General features: G+C 38.4%; 1 protein-coding gene across 3 annotated transcripts in view; it reads left to right on the plus strand.

Moving 5' to 3' along the window:
* DYRK1A (dual specificity tyrosine phosphorylation regulated kinase 1A) overlaps positions 1–22236 on the plus strand; it is a 136158-nt gene that overhangs the window by 95271 nt on the left and 18651 nt on the right. For 2 of the 3 annotated variants that reach the window (XM_065590484.1, XM_065590488.1), the window contains exons 3-6: positions 4310–4509; positions 15337–15429; positions 17652–17840; positions 19182–19329. In XM_065590484.1, coding sequence (XP_065446556.1) covers positions 4310–4509; positions 15337–15429; positions 17652–17840; positions 19182–19329 — 630 coding nt within the window. Of the gene's footprint in view, positions 1–4309; positions 4510–14689; positions 14756–15336; positions 15430–17651; positions 17841–19181; positions 19330–22236 lie in introns of those variants that run through there. The other variant, XM_065590490.1, reaches the window with a different exon arrangement.

Below are 22236 nucleotides of genomic sequence, written 5' to 3' on the forward strand. Positions count from 1 at the left end.
TAACTCATCATTGGATCTTTTTTGGCTTTCAATATATTGTAATTACTACATAAGGATTGGATGTGCTAGGGTAGGGTTGGAAGTGGCATTGAACCGGGTCTGTGGTGCAGGCAAGGTCAGGTTTCAAGGATCAGATCTTGAATGGTTGTTTGTTTTTGTTGATGGATGACCTTGTATTCATCAGCAGAAGCCTGACTTTCTCTCAGTTTCTCTCTGTCTCCATCCCAGTGACAGCAGGAATTGGTAAAGATAGGAACAGATGGTTTCCAGATTTTTCAGTAGGCCTTGTTTTCCAGTTCTTAAAATTCTGAGTGTTTGACGTTGATGTGCTGGCCTCCCATGGACAAGGTTTGCATGGTGGAATTGATCTATGGAACCAAGCACAAAAATGTGCAGTTTGTATGTGGAATTGTTCCAGCTGGTGAATAGCCTGGTTAATTTGGGCTGCCTCCAGCCTGAAACACTTCAGAAGCTGAAGTTGATACAGAATGTGTGCAGTTGCCTACCTATTAAATGGTGCTTCACAATAAGTGTACATACAGCAACACTGCTGCTCAATCACCTAGTTTCCTTTTGACTTCCATGTTTTATTTAAGTTATTTAACATATAAAGCCCTAAATGTAATGGAACTTGGCCATCTGAGAAACCAGTATGTCTGTTATTACTGCAGCTGTCATCTATAATGAAGCTTGAGTGAGATACCGCTTGGTTTAAGTGGGTGGAAACTACTGATGTGGCCTTCTGTTACCGGTCTTCTCTGGAAGTTATTTTACCTCTAGATCCACTGGAGCCTGGTTTTGTTTAACCTTCTAGGTGTGCTGCAAATCTCTTAGTGTGTCAGGTTTTTAGCTCAACAGGGGACATGAGCCCAGGATCCTTGTCTGATACCTTTTTAATCTAATGGTTTGGTGTATACTTAGTTGCTAGTTCCATTGATTGAGTGCTCTGCAAGACGAGAAAGGATTTGGCTCTGTTGTGGTTGAGGCAGTTTTGGTTCCCAAGCAGCCTGAACCTGTCATTTTGCCAACCAAGGATCTACTGGTGCAGGATGAAGGGACGATTCTGTACCCAGATCTGAATTCCCTTCATCTCACAGTTGGGCTGCTGGATGGATATTGAAAGTAGAGCATTCATGCTCTTTACCCATGAATGCTCTACTTTCAATATCCATCCAGCAGCCCAAAATCCAGAATATTTTAGTGAACAGTAGAAAGTCTCTGCGAGGTGCTCACCTGGTGAAATGGACAAGGTTTTCTTGCTGGTGTCATCAGACGTTCCTGATTCCACAAGAAACTTTGGTGCTAGTGATCTTAGTCTACTTTCTGGGCTTGAAGCAGAGTAACCTGTTTCTCAGCTCAGTGAAAGTCCATCTGGTAGTTCTTTCTGCACACCATCCACCTGTAGAAGGTCACAGTGTCTTTTCTCGTCCAACTGTAATCAGATTTTGAAGAACCCGGTTAAGGTGTTTCCAACTGTTTAAAAATACAGTCCCACAATGGGACCTTAACTTAGTACTCTTGGCCCTGATTCGGCCACTGTTTGAGCTAATGGCAATTTGTTCCCTTTTACTTTTCAATGAAAACATCCTTTCTGGTTGCCTTTACATCTCTGAGGATGGTAGAGGGAGATCCAAGCATTGATGGTGGTCCCTCCTTATACTGTTTGTTACCTAGACAAGGTGTCTGTAAGGACACATCCTAAGTTCTGGGTTCCATGTATTCCATGATTCCACAACTGTGGTTGCCTCTTAATTTACTCTTTCCCACAGAGTTGTGCTGCAAATGCAAACTTTATTTTTTAAATAAAATTCTGTTCAACCCTGGAGGACAGAAATTAAAAAGTGTTTAAAATAAAACCTTGAACAGAGTGCAAACCAATGAAATGACCTCTGCAGAGTACCTGAAATAGTAGCTCTTAAGAGGAGTGAACCCAGTTAAGGCTCTGCAGACTTCATGATGCATGGGACTTGGCATTTTTCAAGGTTTTATAGAACCTGGCATTTTGGCCACAGAATTTGCCATTTTGATCCAACAAGACATCCAGCCTTTATGTGTCTATCTTATCTCCCTGCCCTGCAGTTGCCTCTTGCACTTCAGTTTTCCCTGTCTAAAAGGTAATAAATTGGGTTGTAGTGCATATTTCCTGGTGGAGCTGTGCAACAGGGGTCAGGGCGTTAGGGCTAGAGTCCAGCTTGTAGTCAGGGAATGTAGGATCCAGAAATGTAGATTGGTGAACTAGGCTGTCTATAGAAAAGCAGAGTGACTGTGGCCCCAGGGAAATGAGCTGCTGAATCTGGATACAAATTATCCCCTTCCCTGGAATGCTTAAAAGGGAAGAAGCTTCTTTTGTCAAGCCGCCTGGACAACATCTTGGGAACAGTGGCCTGGGAATTGTAGCTGGCCTGCTTGGAGGTCATAGCAAAAATTTCCATTTTTGAAAATAATCGCTGACATATTTTATCGGTATTTTTAATTACGAATCATGGGTGAGGGTGTCTGTGAATGGGAATTAAGGGTTACTGTACTCTTCTCTCTCAGTGAATATTCAGCCACAATTGAGATCAGAGGCACTCAAGCTGAAGCTGTCTCAGTATAAATGAGAGGGAGCATTCTCAGACGGCCTTTGTTTTGGAATTTACTTCCCACTTCGGTCCGCCCGAGTCCAAGTTGGTTAACATTGTGGGTGCGCTGCAAAACCATCTTCTGTCTCTTTTTTGATGTCAGGGGTGGGGTAGACTGCAGGGAATATGATATGGGCAGTCCTTTCATTATTTAGTTATTTTAATGTTTGGGATAGGCTTCTAAAAGGACCTTGAATTGCATTTTAGAAATTTAAATAAATAAAAAGAGGTGGTAGAATAAATTAATGCTCTTAAAGAATTTATGGGTTATTGCTGCAGAATTTAGTCCATTGTGTGGCAGCGTACACAGGGCCCTGAATTTATCCTCTGTTTTAAACAGTGTCCAAGACATTTTATAACTATTGTTTAAATGACTCTGCAAATTAAAAATTTCCTAGTTTCCCAAGTGGTGTGTGTCAGCATAATTTGAAAAGTTCCCTTTGTCATATTCATAGACTTTTGAAGCACTACGTTGTGGCAGCTATGTCCATAATCTAAAAAAAAATACTCAACGTGAGGAAAATTTGTTTTAACAGAGACAGCTTTCTGGTATCAGCCTGTTCAAGAATTTTAATGAAGATTTTTTTAAAGTGTCTTATCTTGGAAAGAGCTGTGGTCTAGTGTTCAGAATTGAAGACTTGCCTACATTAGGAAATTGTAGGAGAGAAAAAAAATCTCAGTGGTATTACAACTAGATCAGCATCAGTAGGCGAGCTGGTATAGAGGTTTCAGTAACTGGACCCATTTTAACCAACTTGTCAATTAAACCTGCTTTTTAGCAAGTTGAACATAACAGTAATATGTCAGAATCCACAGTACCTCATCTGTGTTAGCACTTCTGCTTAAAACTAGTTTAGTTTTAAAATATTGTTTTCCAAGTATTCTGCCTAGAGCTGGGCAAAAATAGATTTTTGATTCGCTGGTAGTTCTGAAAAATAAAAATAAATCTTTCAGGTTGACCCAAAAAACAAAATTCAGAAAAAATTTAGGCAAATCAAAAAAGTCAGTTTTGGAACACTTTATTCATCTTGAAATGTTTTGTTTTCAGGCATTTTTAAAGGGCTAAATTCAGAAAATGGGGGAAGTGGTTGGGCCCTACTTTTAATTTTTAGCCCAGTTAGGACATTCACCTAGAATGTAGGAAACCTGGTTACACTTCTCTCCTCTGCTTGATATGGAGCAGCTCTAATTCCACCTGAGTGTCTATTCTTTTATTGTGATTCTGCAATATTTTCCGTTCATTTACATTTATGTTTTGTCTCTTTCTGCTGTGTGAAAGACTCTCTCAATTCAGGAGAATTGAAATGATGAAATTGATTGTACAGAAAGATCTCTCATGACATTGACTAGAGAAACCAGACAACTATATTTTCTTCTAATCTCTTTTCAATTATAATTTTAGATGTTACTTGTAAAAGTGGGAGGTAAACAATTTCTCTAACACATGTTTTAGTTTGTCACTTTAATGTGTCTCTGTACCACAACTTTCCCATTTGTAAAATGGGGTGTAATAATACTTTTTACTCACCTTTGTGCACTTTAAGATCTCTGGATTAATGTTGCTGTCTATGTACAAAGTATTATTTTATCTGGTGTTATTTATTTTATGGCCTTGGAAATGGAGGTCAACTGGTGCAAATACCATGAGGATGTAAACATTACACTAAAATCTTGAATTGTTTTTCTAGGAGGAGAGACTTCAGCATGCAAACCTTCATCTGTTCGGCTTGCACCGTCATTTTCATTCCATGCTGCTGGCCTTCAGATGGCTGGACAGATGTCCCATTCACATCAGCAGTACAGCGATCGTCGGCAGCAGAACATAAATGACCAACAGGTTTCTGCCTTATCCTACACTGACCAGATTCAACAACCTCTAACCAACCAAGTACGTGATATCAGGAGAGAGACTTTTCAGTTTTGAGATACGTGCTTTCTTCCCTAAATATTTAAATATTTTGGGACACTTTACCCATGACTTTTTTTTTAGATAGAAACATCTATGATTACAAGGTTCACATCTAATGCATCTAGATCAAAACTTTGATTTTTTTTTTTTTTTTAGTTGAGAAATACTATTACTCCTTTATAACAGGTTTCAAGAGACCATCTTTTGGCAGTTAATAAATACTTGCCTTATTTGTAAAAGAAAATATTCTATTCTAACCATTCTTGACAAGGAAAGGAAGTAAAGTAATCTGAGGGGAATTTATGGCAATTAAAGATCAGTCTAATGGTAATCATGAAAAATGTAAATTGAAGTCCAAGTTTGACGGCTTTATTTTTTTTAAAGAGGGAGACTGTTATAGTGGAGAATTTTATAGGTAACTTTGGATTGGAAAGTTATTTGTACAGAACTTTATAAAGATCTTGATTTCAAAACAATAATACAAATTTTATATTATCACTTGGACTTTTTCACTGCTCCTCTCCCACATCAGAGTTCTGTATTCTCATATATTAGCTCTTATCTTGGATAGGTGAAGTGAGCATACTTGGGGAGTAGGAGGGCTCCAGCTGGGTACTATCTGGCTGACATACTTTCCCTAGTGTCATTGGACTATGACAGCAGCTCCCCACCTATGAGGGCTAGATTATCCCCTTGCTGTCCCTGAGAGCATTCTTCTGTAGTTCCCCCCCTTCTTAAAACCAGCAGGGAAGCTGACAGCCTACTTAAAAGGGATGGCTTAGCAACTGCTCCCTGCTTACACCCAGATTGACTGACTTTGGATTTAGGGAGTCTTTAAATTCTGCCTTCAAAGCATACAGGATAGTAAAATGAGCCCAACATAAGAGGAGGGAATGCTGCTGTTGTGCCCTGGTGCAAATCATCCCACCCCTGTCTAAGCCACCTTGGATGTGCTGCAATACTATCATGAGAGCCTTTACCAGGGCTCCCAAGTGTGTTGCTCTGTGGAAAAGCAAGATGAGGGAAGGGATCACAGAAGAAGAGGAAGAGATTAGAGAAGATGAGTGTGAACAGGATAAGCCCTAAGAGATGCAGGATCTTCCGGCATGTAGGGGGAAAAGGGAAATTCAGGCTGTTCAAGTGGAAGGACTTATGAGACTTACCTTCCAGGATTGCTCAGCTCCTGAAAATTGGAAATGGAAGAGCCAGGTGATCTGATACCCAGCGATCCCATCCTGCCTAGTTCATATAGGTCCCAGAAAACTCCATATGTTAAAAACAAGACATGATGGCTGAAGAGTAGGAATCTTCATTAAGAAGTTGCCTGCAGACAGGCTTGTGAAGATCCTGTATCCGCCAACAGAGGAAAAAATGCCAAGATCTGACTGTCCATCAGTGGATATAGCCACCTCAAGAGTGGCAAAAGGGGTGATAGTACCTACCAGAAGGCACATTTTCCTTTTCAAACTGCTGCTTAAGAGAAAGGTCAATCTGCTTTTAAAGGAGCATTTAGCTCAGGAACCCTGCAGGGGACCCTGTATGTGATTTATCCTTCTAGGGTAATATTTGGGTGAATGCACAGATTTTTCATGTTCTCCAACACTAAGGATAAACAGATGGTGATGGCTGAAATGTTGCCCTTGTTGGGAGCTGCAGTGTTTTTCATGGCAGGTGCCACATACAGCATGACCAGGACCACCTTAAGAGCCAGGGTGATCTTCATAAAAGTAAAGAGGTTCCTAAGGGCTGAAGCAGTGGTCAACTGATTAGATAGCCAAGGCCAGCCTAGCTCCTCTACCCTTTAGGAGAGCAATCCTGCTTGGCAAAGAGCTTCAGAAGCTGTAGAAGTCTTTCACAGATAGGAAAAACCGAGTCTTCCCACAGTACAGCTCCTGCAGACACTGGTACCAATCTCAACCTTGGTGGGCTCTTGCCTCTCTAAACCTATCCCCATCAACCAGGGAAAAGATTACCTTTGGCAGGTTTCTTTTTGAGGAAAAAAATCTAATTACTTTAGTACCCACAGAGAAGTGCACAGGAGCCCCAGGCAATCAGCATGAAGGTATGCAGACGTGTACCACATCTTTGCCACTTGCTAAATACATAGGTTAACATCACTTCGGATCATTGGGTATTGCATGCAGTACCCTGACACTTTTGAGGAGAGTGCCACTCCAAAAGCTTTTTTTGCTTCGTTGCCTTGCTCCAGTGCCAAAAAGAGGCCGGGTGTACAAGACTGTAGACACCCTGCTGAATTTGTAGCAAATCCCCCCAAATCATTCAGTTTTCCTAGATTTTAGTGGGAACAAGGGACCTATTCCACATACTTCACATTTCCCAAGACTGGCGGTGGACGGTGCCCAGTTTTAGACCTGCGTTTGACACTAGTGTGACTGCTGTTGGGATACTGTGTCCCTTTCTGGGATGTACAGTTCAAGAATGATATTGATAAATTGGAGACAGCTCAGATAGTAGCCAGGGAATGATTAAAGGATTGGAAAATATCCATTATAATGATAAACAGGTTGAGCTCTTTGAGGCTATCTGAACATAGAGAAAGTTAAGGGGTGACTTGATCACCGTCCATAACTACCTACATAGCAAATAAAAATTTGATGCTAAAGAGCTCTTCAGCCTAGCAGATAAAACTATTACAAATAAAAATGACCGAAGCTGTAGCTAGACAAATTCAGACTAAAATAAGGCAATTATGTTTTAACAGTAAGGGTAATTAACCATTGGAACAATTTTACCAAGGGATGTGGTGGATTCTTCATCACTGGAAATTTTAAAGTCAAGATTGCATGTTTTTCTAAAAGATGTGGTTTAGTTCAAACAGGAATTAATTCAGGGAAGTTCTATGGCCTGTGTTATACAGGAGGTCAGACAAGATTATCACAATCATTCCGTCTGGTCTTAATCTATGAAAATAAATTCTTCATTTCAGGGCTAAAGAAAGATCAAATCTGAAATCAGGGATTCAGTCAGACAATGTAGGAATTTGCCTGTTCCCTGGATCTTCAGGATGCTTTTCTATGCATCCCAATTTGGCATCACATCGATGAATCCTATTTTACACAATATTTGGGGCATTTCTGGCAATATCAAGCTCTCCCAAAATAGGACCTAGATATGTACTGAGACTGCGATAAATTTCCTTTGACCCAAAGCAGGCTCCAGTATGTAGAGCCAAGGTAGGATCGTCAACAGGGAGTTCCTGTCACAGTGTCAGCAGCTGGTCTGTGTGTGAGCCCAGTTAGCACAAAAGCAGATAAAACCTTAATTCAGGACAGCTGTCTGAAGCAGCAACACCAATTGCCAGCCCTGCTGCAACTGATGGTAGTGTTCTCCTGGGATTACCTATGGGTGCTGGAGTCTATGGCAGCGTGCTTGACAATAGTTCCCTGAACTGACTTCCAAATAAGAGTGCTACCATGTTTTCTGCTCTCAAACTGAGCAGAATCAAAGAACTCCAGGCTATATCATCAACTGCTCTCTGCATTCAGAATGGCTCTAAGGTGGTGGCTAGACAACACAAATCAGAAGGGTTGCTCCCTGGGTTGTCCCTGATAATTGGCTGATTAAGGCTGGAAGCTTGCTAGGATGGGGACGCCAACTAAGAAAGTCAGTGGCTCAAGGGAAATGGTCCACAAAGGAAAAGAGCTTGTAAGTCAGCCACCTCAAAATTAAGGCTTAAGACTCACCTTGCTCCACTACCACACTGTCTATGATCACAGTCTGGAGTTCCCCTCATTTAGTTCTAGCTTAGATCCACTCCAACCTGGCTTCTGCCCCTTGCATTCCACTGAAATGGCTCTCATCAAAGTCTCTAGTGACTTCTATCTAGCCAAAGCTCAGAGTCAGTACTCCATACTTATCCTCCTTTACCTGTCAGCCACTTTCAACAGAGTCAGCCATGCACTTCTTGAAATCTTCTCCTCCTTTGTCTTTTTGTGACTGTCCTCTCCTGGTTCCCCCTCATCTCTATTCTCTCCTTTTGGATGTCCTTTGGAGGATCCTCCTTATCACCCTCTAGTTTTCTGAGTGCATTCCACAGGATTCTGTCCTTGGTCCCCTTGTCTTCTTCCTATACTTCATCTCTAAATAATCTCATCCTAAAACACAAATTCCGCTATCATCTCTGAACTGATGACTCTCGTATCTGCCTCTCTACTCCAGACCGGTTATCTTCTGTCCAGATCTCTCTCTCTCTCTGACATCTCCTTGTGGATGTCTAGACCTCATCTCAAGCTCAACTTGGCAAAATAGAGCTTGTATTTTTTTCCCTCCAAGCCCTCCCTACTACCTCCTTTCTTGATCACTGCAGACAACACCACCATACTGTCTGTCACCCAGGGCTGTAACGTGGGTATTATCTTTGAGTTGGACCTCTTTAGGTCCTCACATTAAGGCTAAATCTTGCAGATTCTTTCTGCATAAAATCTCTGAGATATGGCTTTTCCTATCCAACTGCAGTTTAAATTATCATCCAGGCTTCTGTCTTCTCACATCTTGATCACTGTAACATCCTTTTCTCTAGCCTTGACAAATGCAGTCTTATCCTTCTGATATTCATTGAGAATGCTGCTGCAAAGATAATTTTCCTGTTCTTTTGATTTGACCATGTTGCCCCTGTTTGCATCCCTCCATTGGCTCCTTCTTCAGGATTGTATCAACTGTAAGCTACTTGTCTTCACTTTCAAGGCCCTTTGTTCCCTATCCCCACCCTACTTATTATCTTTCATTTTCTATTGAGATTCCAATTCCTACCTCCAATTGGCACATGATGCCAGTCTGCATTACCCACTTGTCAAATTTTCAAACAAGCACCTTTGTGCTTTCTCCCATACTGCCCTCCATGCTAGGGAGGAGCTCCCAATAAGCATTCTCAAAACTAACTCATTATTCTCCTTCAAAACCTTTCTCAAAACTCTACCCATGTTGCCTACAAAAAATTTGACAATGGCTAGTGTGCTGATACCACTGCCCGTCATGCTGACCAAACTGTGTAATTGTTTCCTTGTACTTCTGTATCTGAAGCTGTCTGGGGCAGGCTTTGTTTTTTGTTCTGTTTGTACAGTGCAGAGCACAATGGGGTCCTGGCTATGATTAAGACTCCTACATGCTTCAGTAATGCAAATTATACTCACAAACTTAATGAGCCCATTCAGGTAGTCTGATATTGTTATCCTGGGCACATACACAAATTGTCAAGGAGGTACGAATAGCAAGAGCATGGTTAAGAAGCTGGTCATGCTTATGACCTGGCCAGAAAAAGCATTTGAAAGATGTCACCCACACATAGCAGGGGATCAAAATGACACAGTAGGCTGGCCAGGCAGGCAACAGGTATGTCCATGAGAGGTGGGAACTCGGTTGTAAGATGCTTACTGTAATATGTCAAACATAAAGAACCCCGTAGATAGCTCTGATTGCCATCAAGATCAGTAGGAAGAGAGAGGTGTACTTCAGCAGGTATAAGGAGCATAACTTCCTGGGCATTCTGCCTCTCCAATGGGTTTTTCTCCTCACACATCACCATCAGTAACAGGATACTATGTACCAATTTCCCAGGCCTGCCACACACTGTAATGGTTTCTAGTGACAGATCAAAGATCCAGTTCATTGTTGTGGTGCTACTGTACGTAGCAGCCTCAGGGTCGGATATTGCCCAATGAGGGGGGGGCTTCTTAGGTATGATTTCTTAGTTCAACCAGATGTCCTGTAATACTCTCTCTTGCAAGACTTTCAGCCCAAGAAAGTTTTTGCTTTGTGGTTTTGGTTGTTTTTGCTGTTGTTTCAGTGACTGTATTTGTAAACAGTGTGAGTGAGGGTCTTTCTCTAATAGTTTGTTTGCTATGCTGGGATTATTGGACAAAATTTTTAGTTTTATAGACTCCAACCTCCATCTTCTGGCCAGACTGCTGCACTGCACCACTTGCTCCTGTTCAAGTTCAGTGCCTTGGCTGGTGAGTTCAGGTGCTTTTCCTCTGATAAGAGACTTTCCTCAACATTCCTAAACCTTCCATATCTGGAACAACCCTAATTCTTCCTAATTTCAGTAAAAATTTGTTGGATTTTTAATAGCTCCTCTTGAAGCCCAAATGTTTTATTAATATTTTCTCAGACTCTACCAATCTGAAATTAAAGAAATCTTTTTTCAGTCTCCAAGACTCCTCATTTCTTCTTAGTCTCCTCATTTCTAGCATTTAGGACTGAAATGTTTTCCATAAAGTTCCTGATGTTGGTGGATACCAAATGGAGCACCCAATTATTTGAAAGAAAATACAGATTTCTCTAAAATGGCCTTCATATCTATTGTCAGTTGTCTCCTGCCCTCTATGGTTGCCAAAGCTTGTATGGCTTATTGTTGGGATAGAGCGTCCAGCAAGAGGGAAAAACAACTTAGATCCAGCAAGTTGACTCTGTTTTACATTTACGGGAAATAATGCTGCCTGCTTCTTATTTACAATGTCACCTGAAAGTGAGAACAGATGTTCATATGGCAATGTTGTAGCTGGCGTTGCAAGGTATTTACCTGCCAGATATGCTAAACATTTGTATGCCCCTTTATGCTTCGACTTGTAGACTCTAAAGTAGTAATAATTCTACATTTGAAAGTGGCACTTTCATGATAGAGAGATTTTACTAGAGTACTTGTATGAGATGTATTGTACTGTTTTCTTTTATACAGTACAAATATTTGTAATACAAATAATATAAAGTGAGCACTGTACACTTTGTATTCTGTGGTGTAATTGAAATCAATATATTTAAAACATTAGAAAAATGTCCAAAAATATTTATAATAAATTTACATTGGCATTCTATTATTGTTTAATAGTGCAATTAAAACTGTGATTAATCGCGATTGTTTTTTAAAATCTAGTTAATTTGTTTTGTGTTAAATGCTTGCATTAACTGCAATTAATTGACAGCCCTAAAAATAAGTAAATAACTGGAATTCTTAGTCGGATACAGTGGTATAAAATATAAATTCCTTTCATTGTACTCCCTTTGTTTGTAAAATCAAAGTCACGCTAGATGTAGCCAGAATCTTTGCTACTCCTTGTTATACTCAATTTTTTTTTTTTTGAAGTATCCAAATATCTCTTCATGGGTTAGGACATCTATTTTACAGGGTATATATCCCCTGTCATAAAATTTCCCATAATGAAATGAGGTATATTTAACAAGAAACACGACTGCTTTGGGCAGTAAAGAATAGAACCACATGAAGAAATTTGTGTGGCAGTCACTTAGTTATCTATTCCCTCTTTTACCAAACACTACAAAATTAACATTGTTGTCAGCTGATACATTGTCCTTCAAGCTGCTCTGGACCAATTAAAAAAATGAAAATAGATCAATTTAATGTGCATAGCTGGGACTTTTAGGCTTGTTGCCTACTCTGTTTTTATTCTTTGGTTGTTTCCATTTCTGACTTTGTGCTTCCCAACTGTCATTTGCATACCAACAAATGGGTCATATGAAATTGAAAATTTGATTTTCTTATTTGTAATTTTAATTTCTCTTAGTGGTACCAATCCCTGTTATGCATGTCCTGCTCCATTAATCTGTTAGGATGATAAAATTTTGTTGTTTATTGACAAATATAATTGCAATGAAACCACTTGATTGTCATTTATCTTGAAATTTATACATATTTTCCAACATTCAATTTTGGAAATATCTCCTGGTGTTGCAGTTAACTATGTGGCCAGCAGGTAGAGACTGGAGTCTGCAAAGCAGGATTTAAAAAAAAAAAAAAAAAAAATTACCAGAGAGCTGCCTCGAAGCTAAAGGAAAGGCAGGATTACCTAACAACATAGTACGGTGTGGTACCACTATGCAGAATGGGTATTTTCCCCTTCCTGTGCCATCATTCCCCTCTTTCCTTCATCAGAGGAAGACGTGGTTATATAATTGGAGCAAAATTCAAATCTTTCATATTCTTCTGAGGGGATCTTGTTGTACCATTGGAATGTCCTGATTAAGAATATAGCTAAGCATTTTAAAATGCAGCCTATGGAGAAAAAAGGTGGAAGATTCTTACCTTTTTTTTTCCCTTCACAATCTTCCATTCCATTTTTCAGAAGGCAGAGAGGAAAATATTGCCTCTTTAAAAAGTTTTTACAGGTCAGATTAGAATAATGGGGATGTGAATAGCAGCACGCACCAAAGTGCTGCGCTGTAACTCCCCTGTGTGGATACTGCGGGCACAAGTGAAAAGGTTTCTAGTTTCCCATTATTGTGGTCCTATTTGAAGAGGACTATGTTAATGCAAACTAGGAACCTTTTGGCTTGTGCCTGGAGCATCCACATAGGGAAGTTGCAGTGCAACCCTTTGGTGCATGCTGCTATTCACACACCTATAGTCTGAACTGTGGGACAGTGTAGACAAGCTCTGAGTGATGCTGCACAGGTGTAATTGAAAGCATGATTTGGAGATAAAGGAGTTAGGGTTATCTCTGAGAAGCTGAGAAGGGCGCAAGTTGGCCTGAAGAATCTTAATTATTGTTTGTGGTTCATGAGAAGAAAAGAAAACCAGCTTGATTTTCTCAAGGTGACTTTTCAGGGCTTTACTAGAAAAATTTTTTTACTTGTAAAGTGAACAAATTTGAGCAAGAAATTAGAGATGATCAGCATGGAACCTCTGCAATGCTATTCTACAGAGGAAAATATGCATGGGTCCTACAAATGCCTATCACAACATGGGATGTATCTCATCCAGTGCACTAAATTCCCCAATAATGATGTGGGTGAAACCAGACAATCACTATGCTCTCGAATGAACTCACACTGGAAGATAAGACAGAAACACTATATCACTTATGGGGAACACTTTTTGCAAAGCGATCATGCTGTATCTGACCTATCAGTCCTTTTTCTCAAGGGAAACCTGCACAACACATTCAAAAGAAAAGCCAGAGTGCTTAAATCCGTAACTTTGCTCGATACTAAAAATCATGGACTGAATGAGACACTGGATTTATGGTTTATTACAATTTATAACCCATTAGCCCCACCCCCACCTCCTGCAACCTCTCTCCCCCATTCCTTTCCTCCCCATGACTGGAGTGGTGTTAACGAGGGCCACTTCACGTTGAATGGTCCCTTGAAATGTGGTAGCTACTTATTCTCAAAAACCTGTTTCACCTTGTATTTATCTGTGACAGTGCATACATGTTTTCTAGACCTGAAGAAGAGCTCTGTGTAAGAGAGACAAGCTTTCAATCACTAACAGAAGTTGGTTCAATAAAAGATACTACCTCACCCATCTTGTCTGTCTTATAGGCTAGGGCCAACAGGGTGATAACACTGCATTCTACAGAATAGGCATGCTGCTTACTACTTTCATAGTTGGGAGAACAACTCCACAAAGTCTAGTCTGTGGCAGCAAAGAGACTGGTCATTACACCTGCCTTGAACAAAGTGTAGCCTTTACGTTTTCACTTGTGACATGAGTGGAGTGACTAATGGATAGTGACAGAGCCTCCAGCCACACTACCAAATTCCTGCTCTTGCCTCAAATGCTTATAAGGACATTACCAACTGAAAAATCATATTTACATATGTAAACTTGGTACCATCTAGGTTTATAAGTAAACCCTACAATTATTAGAACTGAAGCAGATTAGAGGGAGAAATAATTCCCTTTATATTTCAATTTATTTTCTTCATTTTACAGCACTTTATTTTACAGCATTTTATAGTCAGTTTTGCTGTCTTGTCAATGGTGTACACTGTTCTTCTGGGCTCTGCAAAAAGGTGTTTATTAGGTATAGTGAAACTGATGAGGCTGTAGGCTAGATTGTGTACACAGTGAAGAGAAAAGTGTTCCTGAGCACGTTTGGTGATGTTGCGTGGGCACTAGAGCAACACAACTCTCCAATTGTGAACGGGAATTAGAAAAGAATAGTCTTTTATTTGCTGTTTAAAGGTTGTTCTATCAGAAAACTGAATGTTTTAAAACTAGTTAGTTTTGGAAAATACAATTTTTGTTTCTTTTAAGTATTTTTAAAAAATATACTTTCAATTTGTCCCTAACAGATCCATTTACGTCTAGATCTCTCACATCATATAGACTGATAGATTCCAAAGCCAGAAGGGACCATTGTGAACATCTAGTCTGGCCTCCTGTATAAAACAGGCTATAGAACTTCCTCAAAATAATTTCTAGAGCATATCTTTAGAAAACATATTCAATCTTGATTTAAAAATTGTGAGTAATGGAGAATCCATCACAACCCTTGGTAAATTGTTCCAGTGGTTAATTACTCTCACTGTTAAAGATTTATACCTTATTTCCAGTCTGAATTTGTCTAGCTTCAGTTGTATACCAGCTTTTCTAAGCCCCCTATCATATCACTGAATATAATGAAGCATTTTTGAAATGTACTGACTCTGCTGTTCCATAACAGCATTTGTGGCATTTTACTATTTAAACAGTTGATATACCTGTATTCATTATGGTTTTATGTTTGTTTTTTAAATGCAAGTATGTTCAAAATACAAATATTTTGCATGTGCTTGATAAGTCAGGAGACCAGAGAGGGAGCTGGGGGAGGGAGGGAAATAAGGGGATATATTGTCAACTAGCTCAAAAAACAATGGGAATATTAAACCTATTACTAGTAGCAATTTTTTATTTAAACACAGCTATGTAAATATTAGAAATTCATCAGTTAGAGTGGATAGGATTAGATTTAGGCAGTTTACTCTTCTGAAGAGTAGTAATTATTTAGTTAAAGTGCTAGTTTTTTCTGTCTGTTTAAAGTGATGCCTGATATTGTCATGTTACAGAGGCGGATGCCCCAAACTTTCCGTGATCCAGCTACTGCTCCCCTGAGGAAACTCTCCGTTGATCTGATCAAAACATACAAACATATTAATGAGGTAAAGACCACATAGTTCACCGTTATATTTTTATTTAATGTATGATAACTTGCTAATAATTACAATATGTAGTGTTATCAAAAATATTGATTAAAGTGTTCCACGTAGATTTTTTTATAAGATGCAATGAATTTAGACACATTTTTTACTGGCACATTATACAGGCATTCTTTCTTAATTTATGAATTAACTTAATGAATTCTAAATTAAACAAGTCCATGTACTTTTATTGTCAATAAAAATAACATGCAAAGTACAAAAGGGTTTGTGCCCTTTTTTATTCTTTATAATGTATTTAAAATCTTGGTTCATTTCTCCCCCCTCCCCCCCGTAGAAATATCAGTAATGCCTCGTCTTCTCTTCTTTGGTGGGAAGTGTCCTTGAAGGACCTGAAGTGGAAACTTTCTCTGCCTTCAATTTAAAGGGGCTTGGTGGGTGTTGAATATTTAGGCCTAAATTTTCAAAAGTGACTATTTTGGGCTCCTCAGTTTTCGGGTGCCCAACTTCAGACAACTTTAACGAGCCTGATTTTTCAGAACTGTTAAGCACCTGCCTTCAGAAAACGAGGTCCCTTTCAGTTGTCTCAAGTTGAGCACCCAAATCACGGCTCTCAAACTCAACAGTCACTTTTGAAAGTGTAGGTCTTTATAGTTTTTTCTTCCAACGGTTCGTAGAGCATTTACTTTCCATTGGTTTTACCAACAACACACGCGTTCTAAACACTGAATAAAAATCAGATTCCCTCCCAATTGCTCGTGTTCCACTACTCGATATCTGTGAGGCCATAATCTTCTGGAAAAGAAGGCCTAGACAGCAGTTGAATTGCTATTGTAAATATAAATAAACTTGAAGGTCTTTTATATGTATCATCAGGAAAACATAAGCTATCTTTGCCTTTCGTGTTATCTTTTGATTGCTTTATCTTTTAGAAAATTTGTGTTTCTATAAAGCCTCCTTAATTGATCTATCTTAATTATTCAAAATCCAAAAGAAGGCAAAGTTATGAAGCAAGGAAGTGGTGATGTCCTCCTGAATGCATGTGGTGATTGTAGAATAAAAGAAATGGCACTACAGCCATCCATGATTTCACTTTGTTTTTTCTTTTAGTCTTGGGTACTTATGGACTGTAGTCTAGCAAAATTACTATTTCTAATCAAGGCCCCAGCAGTTTAAAAGCAGCTGCTGTTATCTAGTGGCCTGTGCCTCAGCCTGGGAGTCCTGAACTGATATGTCACTGAGTTTAATGATGCTATGTCACTGATGTTTAATTCCTTTTGCCTTACTTTTTCTACCCTATTGTTTTGTACGGCACTTGAAAAATATAAAATGTTAAGTGCCAAGTATTTCCATATTTAATTATCATTATTATTATATTGTGTATATACTGTAATGCTAGGCAACAATTGAATATTTTGTTACTCAGCTTCTCCCAATGCTTACATATTTAATTTTACTTTCTGTTGGTTACATTTTAGTCTTTGTCTTTTTAAACATAAATAAAGATGTTAGGTTAATTTTCGTGTGTCTGTAAAGTACAATCATAGGACTGTAAGGGACCTGAAGAGGTCGTCTAGTCCAATTCCCTGCATTCAAGGCAGGACTAAGTATTACCTTTTGTGTGTGTGAGAGACAGAGTAAGTGACTTAACTATGGTGTGTTTTCTCTTTTGTACCCTTTGTTTTTTAATAGGCTCAAAGGCTACATTTTATGAATATGTTGCTGTGGTGTGCTTACAGATGTTTCTTGAATATTCATAAATATTGGGATATTTGCTTTTGGTATAAATGACTGAATTTCAGATCCTGTGATATAATTAAAACATTGTGTGCACTTCTGAAGGGACACGCTAATTCAAAAATTGCTCTTTTCCCTGAAACTTTATCTACTTTATTTATAAATGTCACTTATGATTATTATGTCTAAAATTATAATTTTTAGATACATTTTCTGTTTTACTTTGTGAATTTGATAGCTCTGTGTTAAGAGATTCACTGTTTTCTCAGTATAGTCAGTTAGTTTTCCTAGTTTTTATGGGTGTCTTTCACACAGCAACTGGGGAGGGGGAAATAACTTTTTTAAAAAGGAAAATGGGTTTGTAAAGCCAGAAAATTTTGCTGGTTGGGGGGAGAGAGGGGAGACTAGAGTAGTCCCTGAAGATACTCTTTACTGATTAAAGTGACACCATCTGTTGAAATTTAAACCAGTATGTTCCCCATTTTCAGGTTTACTATGCAAAAAAGAAGAGGCGGCACCAACAGGGCCAAGGAGATGATTCCAGTCATAAAAAGGAACGGAAAGTTTACAACGATGGCTATGATGATGACAACTATGACTATATTGTAAAAAATGGGGAAAAGTGGATGGATCGTTATGAAATTGACTCTTTAATTGGCAAAGGATCCTTTGGGCAGGTAATGGATGTCAGCTGAAAAATCATTAATTTGTTTTAGTTATAATAGCCATCTAAATGAGTCAATATCCAAGCTACATTCCTGTCTCATGTAAAGATTGTTTCCTTATTCATAAGCTCTTGGAATAAGATGTCTACTCAAAATTTCTGCAGTTATGATTTTTCTTGTTTATAAAACATGACATTTGAATTTTCTTGAGCATGCGCATCCAGTAACTGCTTTTGCAAGAGAATCAAACCCGTTAATTTGGAAAAGAGACAGCTAAGGGGAGATATGATTGAGGTCTGTAAAATGATGACTGGTGTAGAGAAAGTAGATAAGGAAGTGTTGTTTACTACTTCTCATAACACAAGAACTAGGGATCACCAAGTGAAATTAATAGGCAGCAGGTTAAGACAATAAAAGGAAATATTTCTTCACACAATGCATGGTCAATCTGTGGAACTCCTTGTCAGAAAATGTTGCGAAGGCCAAGACCATAACAGGGTTAAAAAAAGAACTCGATAAATTCATAGAGTATACGTCCATCAATGGCTATTAGCCAGGATGGGCAAGAATGGTGGCCCTAGCCTCTGTTTGCCAGAAGCTGGGAATGAGTGACAGGGGATGGATCACTTGATGATTACTTGTTCTGTTCATTCCCTCTGGGGCATCTGGCACTGGCCACTGTCGGAAGACAGGATACTGGGCTAAATGGACCTTTGGTCTGACCCAGTAGGGCCATTCTTATGTTATGTTCTTAATTTAACACTTAACTTGCATTTGCTGTCATTCAGAATTCCACGGTGTTATGGAAACCCAAATTTAATTTTCTGTGCTTCGGGAGATAACACAAGCAGATAGCATAGAGTATGTAATAAATACACATCATACCCAAGTTAACTCTTGAAAAAGGCATTTTGAGAATTAAGCATTTCTAAATAGTGAATATTTAATAGAAAGTGATTTTACTCTTATTTTCTGTATTGGTTTTTTTTATACTTGTACTTGAATTAGATGTTAATTCCTCAGTCCACCTTCTCAATGAAGTTTGAATCCTGTTTTTGTGATTTTTGTTATGAAAATATCATATCACAATATCACCTATGGCTTCACAGTAGAAAGAAGAAAAGAAAATGGTCTAGAAAGGATGAAAATTCTTATTTTCAAGACAAATATTTTCAATAAGAATTAAATGTACTTAGTAAAATTTTGAAATATAAACTGGATTACTAAGTTTGTTTTAAATATGATTAATTTCAAACCTTTCTTGGTTTTGAAAGTCTATGTTTAATAAATAAATTTAATGAAATGTGCAGTTACTAGAACATTGTATTTAGCATGTCTTTTTTTCTCTTTCAGGTTGTAAAAGCTTATGATCGTGTGGAACAGGAGTGGGTTGCTATTAAAATTATAAAGAACAAGAAGGCTTTCCTAAATCAAGCCCAGATTGAAGTGCGCCTTTTGGAGCTTATGAACAAACATGACACTGAAATGAAATACTATATAGGTATTAAGATAATTCTTATTTTTATTCACTTGCAAATATTTGAGAATTGGCTGGAGAACCTAAGACCATGCTACTAATTTTACAGTGCTCATAATGTTGAGGAATTATACATTTGTTTGTTTTTACATCAATAGTTATTTTACAGCAGACCATAAAGAAGACAGTTGACCTGTGCATGTAGAACTTGATCCAGAAGAAGTTATATGAGACCATCTGACATTATTAACTGCCTTGTGTTTTTAACCATGAGTTCTACTGCTGTATATGGCAATCAGATTGGGCAGAGTCTATTTTGCTCCTGAGAAGGGACCAGTCTTCAGTCCCTACTGCCTCTTCTTAATATGGAAAAGTTGCTGGTAAAGCAATTTTAACCTATACAGGGGGTATAAATTCCAGAAAAAAATAAGAAGCCCAATATAATTATGGTACCAGAGAAGATCATATTGCTGGCATTTGCCCACTTCTCATAGAAACATGCTAAAAGGAGGCAGAAGCTCCAATTCACTCCCCAGCTGGATCCAGACATTGTACACTTCTTAAACTTGGCCTTTTAAGAAGACAAGGCAGGAAGTAATTTTTCTTATCCTCTCTGTTTACTTGGGATAGTTGGAACTCTGTTGTGGACCAACATGTTCTCACAAGAGAAGAATTTCTTATGACAACTAGTGTCTGCCCTTTCTCCCCTTCCCACTCCCCCTTCCCTCCACTTTCCCTGAGACAGGATGAGGGGGGATAGGCAGGAAGCTGCCTGGACCATGGTCTACTACTGGTTCCATTTTCTCTTTTTGAACCATTAAATGTGTGTTCTATGTCTTATTTATCAAAGAAAGTTGCATTCCTTGGTGTCACCACCTCAGCCAGAAGAGCGGTTGAACTGGGAGCCATAATGATGAATCTGCCATAAACTATATTCAGTAACAAACTCTCTTTATGACTACATCTGAAATTCATCTCCAAAGAAGTTTTGGAGTTTCATATAAACTACTCAATCCATTGACCTGTGGTTTTTCCAAACCAAAACTGCATGTATCTGAAGAGGAGAGGAGACTTCACTACCTTGATGTACATCACACTCTTGCCTTCTACCTGCAAAGGACAAAACAATTAGAAAATCACCCAGATTGTTTCACAGTATAGCAGAATGAGTCTGAGGTCAAACTTCATCTTCCCAGAGGATTTCTTGGTGGATCTTGGGCTATATCCTACTCATGCAGCTGTTTTCCATATTTGAGCTTTTATTCTCTGGGAAATGTCACACAGATGTCCACATGGGCACAAAAAATATAATTTATTTCCTAGTGTTGTAGCTGTATTGGTCCCAGGATATTAGGGAGATAAGGTGGATGAGATCATATATTTTATTGGACCAACTTCTGTTGGTGAAAGAGAGATGCTTTCGAGCTACATGGAGCTCTTCTTCTGGTCTGTTTAGCTCAAAAGCTTGTCTCTTTTACCCACAGAAGTTGGTCCAATAAAATATATGATCTCATCCACCTTGTTTCTTGAATTTATTTTCTAGTAATTTCTATCTATACCTCTATTCTGCCAGCATAGGAATCTGGCCCTTTTGTCAGTGAAAAGTCCCAAGTTATAGGCTGTGTATGTTTTGAAAAGTAGTATTCCTAATATAAAGTTGAGTTTTCTCTCAAGTCAACTGGAAAGTCAATGAGGCATGGTCTAGCTAAGGCTGTTAGCCAATCAGAGCCAATACTAAGTTTTGCTTGCTAGCCTGCCTATTGAAAAGAGGTGGAGCTACCCATTTATCCTGTGCGGATTAAATCATTGTATAGAAAGGAATTTCCAGGTAAAAAATTATTAATTAAAAAGCTACATAAGGTTCTTTATAATAAAACTGAGAGATGAGTGAGCATGAAAGCTTACCTGGTCTCAGCACAAAAATCAGACATACATCCTTTGCTGTTCCTGGTGGGTTTCATTGTGTTTTTCCTGAGATGTGGTTGTGTTGTCACTTTAATTTTATAATAAAAACTAAATTGGTAATTAGCCAGCCTATGAGAGGCAGTATGTTAAAACTCACAAACCTGCCTGTTCTTTGGAATGTGGTAGAGTGGGAAAGATAATGGAAAGGAAGGAGTATCAGAACAGAGGAATGATGAAGGTTGAGAAGAAATATGGAGGAAAAAAGATGAATTTATTTTCTGTCATATTATAATCGATTTTAAGAGGCTAATAATATTACTAGCTTTACTCTCTCTTTATGTATGTGGGGAGTATTGGCTTATCTTTGTATTATGGAAAGATTATCTCTTTTAAAATGTAAAATTATACTTAGGACTACATTATCTAGTGACCAGATAACTATTTTAAAGCCTTTCCATTTAGGAAATTTTAACTCATTTTATTTAATATTATAGTTGTCAGTGTGTAGAAATATGTTTTGTGATTTTTTTTTTGTGAAAAATATTTCAACATGTTTTAACTTAAATTTATTGATGTCATTCATGTCTCAAATAAAAATTAAACTCCACAGCATATGACTTAAGAGATGACTTTTAGAAATCTAAAAACTACTCTCCTTTACGTTAGTTCACTGCAAAATAGTGACATACGGTATGACAATAAGAAACCTCTTGAATTTTTAATATTGGATTGAGAGCCTCTGCTTGGAAAAAATCCTTGATTTAAAACAAGCAAACAAACATTCCATATTTCCCCAAAACATCATGTTAAAATTTATATATCTCATAACTTTGTCCTAAAGCTACGCTTGGATTGCTTTATAAATTGGTGGTTTAATTGAGATGGCTGCCAGTGAACAGACCAATGTAATGAATGTCAGTAATTCTGAACAATGGACGAATATTACACGTATTCTGTTGAAATATCACACCTGCTGTTGACTGCACTCTTTATGCAATAATTTATAATAGTTCTTGGCTTGCTTCA

Source organism: Chrysemys picta, chromosome 1, assembly GCF_011386835.1.
Source record: "Chrysemys picta bellii isolate R12L10 chromosome 1, ASM1138683v2, whole genome shotgun sequence".
Classification (NCBI taxonomy): Eukaryota; Metazoa; Chordata; order Testudines; family Emydidae; genus Chrysemys; species Chrysemys picta.